At 47.9% G+C, this 7,500-nt stretch overlaps 1 protein-coding gene across 2 annotated transcripts in view; it reads right to left on the bottom strand.

The window, feature by feature from the left end:
• Positions 1–7,500, bottom strand: part of plekhg4 (pleckstrin homology and RhoGEF domain containing G4) — a 68,049-nt gene that overhangs the window by 30,869 nt on the left and 29,680 nt on the right. For both annotated transcript variants that reach the window (XM_088075128.1, XM_088075098.1), the window contains exons 2-3: positions 4,930–5,127; positions 355–4,099 (exon numbers count right to left, since the gene is read on the bottom strand). In XM_088075128.1, the coding sequence (XP_087931254.1) occupies positions 355–3,811 (3,457 nt within the window). In that variant the 5' untranslated portion in view covers positions 3,812–4,099; positions 4,930–5,127. The remainder of the gene's footprint in view (positions 1–354; positions 4,100–4,929; positions 5,128–7,500) is intronic.

Here is a 7,500-nt window from a genome sequence, read left to right as displayed (position 1 = left end):
ACAACACTGTGTGTCATTACTCAGTCACAGTGTTACAGGTTATCTCATATTATCTCATCTCATATTCTTTTCTATTATATTATATCTAAAAAGTGATTTATACTTATATATTATTATTATTGTACTGACTGACTCCCTCTGCTCCTCTACCTGCATCTACATCACCTTCATCCTGACTGCAGGGTGTTAGAGGAGGCTGTGAGGAGGGAGGGAAAAAGGAGGAAGAGGATGACTCATTCAGCCAATCAGAGGAGGAGGAGGAGGAGGAGGAGGAGATAAATGAGACAGACAGATGGTTTGTGGGATGATAATCAGGAGGAGTAAAGATTGAGGAGGAGAAACAGGTGTGTGTACCTTCAGTCTGAAGATCTGCAGTTCCTCCTCCACCAACCTCCTCACAGCTGCACGCCTCCTCCTCCTTCTCTTCTCGTATCTCCTGTCTGATTTCAGACTCCTCCAGATCAGTCCTCAGTGAGGCTGCGTCCATGGCAGCAGAGCTGGACTCCTCAGTGTCTGTTTGCACAGTGTCGATTTCACAATAAGAGTCCTCAGAGTGTGACTGATGTGTGTTCTTTTCAGAATAAGAGTCCTCAGAAGGTGTCTGATGTGTGTTCTTTTCAGAATAAGAGCCTTCAGAGTGCACATGCCGCATGTCCTTTTCAGTATAACAGTCCTCAGAGCGTGTCTGTTGCGTGTCCTTTTCAGAATAAGAGTCCTCAGAGCGTGTCTGTTGCGTGTTCTTTTCAGAATAAGAGTCCTCAGAGCGTGTCTGTTGTGTGTCCTTTTCAGAATAAGTCTTCTCCGAGTATAACCATTCTTTGTTGCTTTCAGAATAAGAGTCCCCAGCATATGTGCATTGTCTATTATTTTCAAAATAAGAGCCTTCAGGGTTTGTGTGTTGTGTATTATTTTCAGGGTGTGGGTCTTTAGAGTGTGCGTGTTGTCTGTTCTTTTCAGAATAAGAGTTCTCAGAAAGTGTCTGTTCTGTGCTGCTTTCAGGATAAAAGTCCTCAGAGTGTTCATGCTGTCTGTTCTTTTCAGAATAAGTGTCTTCAGAATGTGCACAATGTGTGTTCTTGTCAGAATAAAAGTTCTCCGGGAGTACTTGCTGTCTGTTTTTTCCAGAATAAGAGTCCAGAGAATGTGTGTGATGTGTGATCTTTTCAAAATAAGAGTCCTCAGAGTGTGCATGTTGTGTAGTATTTTCAGAATTAGGGTCCTCAGAGTGTGCGTGTTGTGTAGTATTTTCAGAATAAGAGTCCTCAAAGTGTGCGTGTTGAGCATTTTCAGAATAACAGTCCTCAGAGTGTGCGTTTTGTGTAGTATTTTCAGAATAAGAGTCCTCAAAGTGTGCGTGTTGAGCATTTTCAGAATAACAGTCCTCAGAGTGTGCGTTTTGTGTAGTATTTTCAGAATAAGAGTCCTCAAAGTGTGCGTGTTGAGCATTTTCAGAATAACAGTCCTCAGAGTGTGCGTGTTGGGTAGGATTTTCAGAATAAGAGTCCTCGGCGTGTGTGTGTTGTGTAGTATTTTCAGAGTAATAGTCCTCAGTGTGTGCGTGTTGTGTAGTATTTTCAGAATAAGAGTCCTCACAGAGTGCATGTTGTGCATTTTCAGAGTAAGAGTCCTCAGAGTGTGCTTTTTGTGTAGTATTTTCAGAATAAGAGTCCTCACTGTGTGTGTGTTGTGTAGTATTTTCAGAATAAGAGTCCTCACAGAGTGTGTGTTGTGCATTTTCAGAATAAGAGTCCTCAGAGTGTGCATGTTGTGTAGTATTTTCAGAATAAGAGTCCTCACAGAGTGCGTGTTGTGCATTTTCAGAGTAAGAGTCCTCACTGTGTGTGTGTTGTGTAGTATTTTCAGAATAAGAGTCCTCAGAGTGTGCGTGTTGTGTAGTATTTTCAGAATAAGAGTCCTCAGAGTGTGCTTGTTGTGTATTTTCAGAATAAGAGTCCTCAGAGTGTGCTTGTTGTGTATTTTCAGAATAAGAGTGTGTGTTGGACCATGATTCAGCTTCCATGTTGATGTGGGTTTGTTCATCTCCTTTCTCCTCCTCATCCTCCTCGTCTTCTCCTCCTCTTTCTTTTTCTTTTATCACTTGCTCCTCTTCCCTTCTTTCTTGACTCTGCTGCACAACTATAACCTGCACCTCCTCCTCTAGCTCCACCTCCTCTAACTCATCGTCTTCTTCCTCCTCTTCCTCTTCCTCTTCACTTTCACTCAGTAACTCCTGGTCCTCCGTACATTCTGCATCCTCCTGCTGGTCCTCCTCCTGCTCCTCACCTTCATTATCTGACACCACTGCCTCCTCCCTCTCCACCTCTCTCTCCTCCTCTCTCCCTCGCTCCTCCTCCTCCTCTTCTCTCTGTTCTGAGCAGCTTCTAGTCTCAGTGTTGAGCCTCCTCTCTGAATCACCTCCTGTTTGCTCCTGTGACATCCTGCTGTAGGTTCCATCTGTGTCAGGAGGAGCAGAGGAGGAGGTGCAGGAGGTCTGGGTCAGAATAACGGGTCCGCAGGAGTCCTGGTGCTCCTCCATGAGCCTGGAGCAAAACCTGGAGCCGACCTCCACAGCAGGACAGGAGGAGTGTGTGTCCGTTCTGTCTGAAGTGTGCGCAGACGTGTGAGGTGTGTGTGCAGCTGTATGCACAGTGGTTTCAAGTGTTTGTGTGTTGTGTTGTGTGTGTGCAGCGGTGAGAGGTGTGTGTGTGTTGTGTTGTGTGTGCGCAGCAGCAGAGACTGTGTGTGTAGTGTCATGTTGTGTGTGTGCAGCCGTGTGAAGTGTGTGTGTGTTGTGTTGTGTGTGTGCAGCAGTGTTAGGTGTGTTTGTGTTGTGTAGTGTGTGTGCAGCAGTGAGTATGTGTGTTGTGTTGTGTTGTGTTGTGTGCATGCAGCGGTTGAATGTGTGTGTGTTGTGTTGTGTGTGTGCAGCAGTGAGAGGTGTGTGTGTGTTGTGTTGTGTGTGTGCAGTGGTGTTCGGTGTGTGTGTGTTGTGTTGTGTGTGTGTGTTGTGTAGTGTGTGTGCAGCAGTGTTCGGTGTGTGTGTGTTGTGTAGTGTGTGTGTGTTGTGTAGTGTGTGTGTGTTGTGTAGTGTGTGTGCAGCAGTGTTCGGTGTGTGTGTGTTGTGTAGTGTGTGTGCAGCAGTGTTCAGTGTGTGTGTGTTGTGTTGTGTGTGTGCAGCAGTGTTCAGTGTGTGTGTGTTGTGTAGTGTGTGTGTGTTGTGTAGTGTGTGTGCAGCAGTGTTCAGTGTGTGTGTGTTGTGTTGTGTGTGTGCAGCAGTGTTCGGTGTGTGTGTGTTGTGTAGTGTGTGTGTGTTGTGTCGTGTGTGTGCAGTGGTGTGTGTGCTGGTCCTGGCTCGGTGCTGCAGGCTGATGGACTGGGTTAAGGAGCCTTTCTGTGGAGAGAAGCGAGGCAGCTGAGGAAGCTCCTTCGGCTCCTTCGGCTCCTTCGGCTCCTTCGGCTCCTTCGGCTCCTTCGGCTCCTTCACCTCCGGCAGCTCCGTCAGCTCCACATACTCGCCCTCCGACTCCTCGTCCTCGCTGCTCGCTGCTGGCTGGAGGAGACTTCCTTCCTGTCTCGAGGAGTTCGTATCTCCACACGAATTGTGCGGTTTATTGATCGACACACCGCCATTCTTGGTGGACGACTCCCTGTCCTCCTTCAGGAAGGCCTGCGGCCGGCTGAGGAACTGTGGGTAGACCAGGTCCTCCCAGGGGACCCTGAAGACGTCTCCGTGGGCGGACAGGAGGCAGCGCTCCAGCCGGGACGCTCCTCGCTGCTCCCTCTCCCTGTTGACCGAGTCCAGCCAGGCCATGCTGAAGAGGGACTGCAGGGCTACCTCCGGCACCTCCTGCTGCTCCACATGACGGCCGCCAGCTGACACGCTGCACAGGAGCAGGCGGGGGGAGGAGGCGACGGTGCTCCTGCAGGAGGCGCCGTGTGATCGAGGCGGAGGAGGAATAACAGCTGGAGGCGAAACCAGTAGGTAAAAGTCGCCTGGACGGAGGAGGCCCTGGTCCAGAGGACAGAGCTGCACAACTACCTTCTCATGGACGCACAGAGGCCAGCCCTCATGACGGAACAACAGACCACAGTACTGCACCTGAGGAGGAGAGGAGGAGAGGAGGAGAGGAGGAGGAGAGGGAGGGGAGGGAGGAGAAGAAGAGAGAGGAGAGGAGGAGGAGGAGGAGAGAGATTCTATTTGATAAAAATGATTGACTGTTTCCTCCCAGGTGTGTGAAGCTGCTCAGAGTAAACATCAGTGTGTGTCAGAGGCTCCATTCATAAAGTCCATGACACACACACACACACACACACACACACACACACACACACACACACACACACACACACACACACACACACACACACACACACACACACAGGGTGAGGTGAGGTGACGCCCAGCAGCAGTGAGGTGAGTGTCACCTTAAACAAACATGACACATCACCACCCATGCTCAGGCGAGGACAGAGAGGAGGAGGAGGAGGAGTCAGATCGTCCTGACTCACTGATCCTCTCCTGTTTGTTCATGTGTCCTCCATCCTCATCATGTCTGACTGCTGAGTCATGAACCAAGGACAGAGACAGGGAATGGACTTCCCGTCCATTCCCTGTCTCTGCTGTCTCTGCTCCTCCACAGACACTCTGCTGTCTCTGTTGAAACTGACTGGAAAAGATTCATAGAGACAGAGTCCATCAGACTGGACAGAGTCTATACAAACTGGACTATAGTCCATACTAATTGGACAATGGTCCCTACAGACTGGACGATTGTCCCTTCTGATTGGGCAGTTGTCCCCTCTGACTGGACAGTTGGATTGGACAGTTTACCCCTCTGACTGGACAGCTGTCCCTACAGACTGGTTGTAGTCCCTCCTGATTGGACAGCTGTCCCCTGTGATTGGACAGACAGACTCAGTAAGACTCACACAGGCATCCTGCTGGATGTTTTGTAAAAACTGCTTTGCAGGCAACAGGAAGTGGATCAGGTAGCGAAGTCCGTCTCCTCTGTAGTAGCTCTCCACCACACTGAGGACCTGACAGAGGACAGTCGGGGACGTGGCCCGGAAGGGCGGGTAGAGTGCTGACAGAGCGGTCTGGATGCAGCGGTCCAAAGATTCAGAGTCCTGAGAGACAGAGGACAAAGACAGACGAGGGTCAGACTCAGATGTGAAGTCAGCTACAAACCTGAGAGCCTAAAAGCACAGAGTGAGTTCAGGATGTAAAAACATTAAACAGGTTTGTGTATCTGGTTTTTCTGTCAAAATTCACGATAAGATCAAATTTAAGAAATAATATCTCTCAATATCAGATGTGATGTTTCAGGTACTTTCAGTGAGACAAGGGGACTTTTTGTCCTGCGGGAGGACACAGAAGAAAAGAGTGAAAACTACAGTAACCGCACGGCGGCTGTTTGCCTCCGGGAACTGTCGAGTTACAGTTAGAGACGATGGTCCACAGGACATCCACGTCTCTGAGGACAGAAGACAGGCGAGGTGTCTTCTGTCCTCAGAGACGTAAAAAAAAAAAAAAAAAAAAAACACGCTTTACACGCGGCGGCACAGGACATCTTCACTTCATCAACAACAGACAATAAGTTCACCATAATTATCACGAAGGTCATTCACTTGGACTCAAAGAGTCAAGGTCAAGGTGTTCTCCCTGACCTTTGACCACCAGAAGCTTATCAGTTCATTCCTGAGTCCAACTCAACGTCCGAGCCAAATTTTAAAAAATCCACCAAGGTGTTCAAGAGATGTCACGATCACAGTCAGGGCCGGACAAATGGACGTATTGGACAATAGGACGTATGGACACGGCTGTCGCTTCTGCAAAGGCATGTCTGTATCTGTTACATCCAGTACTACAGACCAGTATCACAGGTCAGTATCCCAGCAGGGTGCTGGTCTGTGACACTGGTCTGTGACACTGGTCTGTGAAACTGGTCTGACACTGGTCTGTGATACTGGTCTGTGACACTAGTCTGTGATACTGGACTGACTGGTCTGTGATACTGGTCTGATACTGGTCTGACACTGGTCTGTGACAGGTGGTCTGTGATGCCGGTCTGTGATGCTGGTCTGTGATACTGGTCTGTGACGCTGGTCTGTGACACTGGTCTGTGATGCTGGTCTGTGATACTGGTCTGTGACGCTGGTCTGTGATACTGGTCTGTGATGCTGGTCTGTGATGCTGGTCTGTGATACTGGTCTGTGATGCTGGTCTGTGATACTGGTCTGTGATACTGGTCTGTGATGCTGGTCTGTGATGCTGGTCTGTGATACTGGTCTGTGATGCTGGTCTGTGATACTGGTCTGTGATACTGGTCTGTGATACTGGTCTGTGATACTGGTCTGTGACGCTGGTCTGTGATACTGGTCTGTGATGCTGGTCTGTGACGCTGGTCTGTGACGCTGGTCTGTGATACTGGTCTGTGATACTGGTCTGTGGTGTTATTATTAGGTCTGTTATCAGCTCTCAGCCAGCTCGCCTCTTATCAGCACGTGTTTGTTCTCCGTCTTCACGGCCAAAAACAAGTTCAATGTTTCAGGCGGACGCCGCCGGCGCCCTGCAGGCGTGACTGGGAGGCCCCGTCAGCCCCAGTGGAAACAGGAACAGGACTGTAACTGGATCCACTGGTCTGGAGGCAGGAGAGACTGGTGCAGTAAAAATACCAGCAGCTCCAGCCTGCTGTGTGTGTGTGTGTGTGTGTGTGTGTGTGTGTGTGTGTGTGTGTGTGTGTGTGTGTGTGTGTGTGTGTGTGACGACACACATTTAAACGCTGACTTCAGTGGTTCTTCCTGTTTATGTGCGGCGTGTATTTCTGTCGGCACACGACGACAGAGTCGAGGTCGAGTCTTGGAAATAAATCAGGCTCCACACAAACTTTAACCAAGAAACTTCATGGAATTAAATGACATTATTTTATAAATATACTGTTTATGTTTTTTAAAGGAACAAGAGTAGAACTGAATATTCAAATACAAATTAGGGACTGTTTGTTATTTATGGGGGGGGGGTAGATAATGTTTTAGGCTCTGGCTTTAAGGGACGGGACCATCAACTGTAAATAGCTGGAACTGTTGTTGTTGTTTTCTTTAATTCTTTTGGGTGATTTTAAAAGAAAAAAAGATTTGTTGATTTTTACTTTCATTTTTTGGCTTTTTTTTTTCCTCCATCAAATGTTTTGCCTCCCAAACCTGAAGGCGTGTTGTCTTTAAATATCCCACCAAAATTTAAAAACATATTGATGGATTTTCACATTTCTGTCCTTGAACACATCATGTGTTATTATACAAGTTTGATACACAAATTTCCATGACTTTTCAAAAAAATGTTCAGGGTATATTTAGTTTTCTAAAACTTTTTGAGGTTTAGAAATGTCGTGACTTTTCCGGGTTTTTCCTAACCGTTTGAACTCTGGAGGTTGTTGATGTAGATTTAAAATAAACCTTTGTTCTGTGGCGTCACAGTGACAGACGAGCTAATGAACCTCATGA

Source organism: Plectropomus leopardus, chromosome 1 (genome assembly GCF_026936395.1).
Source record: "Plectropomus leopardus strain MGB_pleo_1.0 chromosome 1, ASM2693639v1, whole genome shotgun sequence".
In the NCBI taxonomy this organism is placed as follows: domain Eukaryota; kingdom Metazoa; phylum Chordata; class Actinopteri; order Perciformes; family Serranidae; genus Plectropomus; species Plectropomus leopardus.
This window is presented reverse-complemented; position numbering and strand designations above follow the sequence as displayed.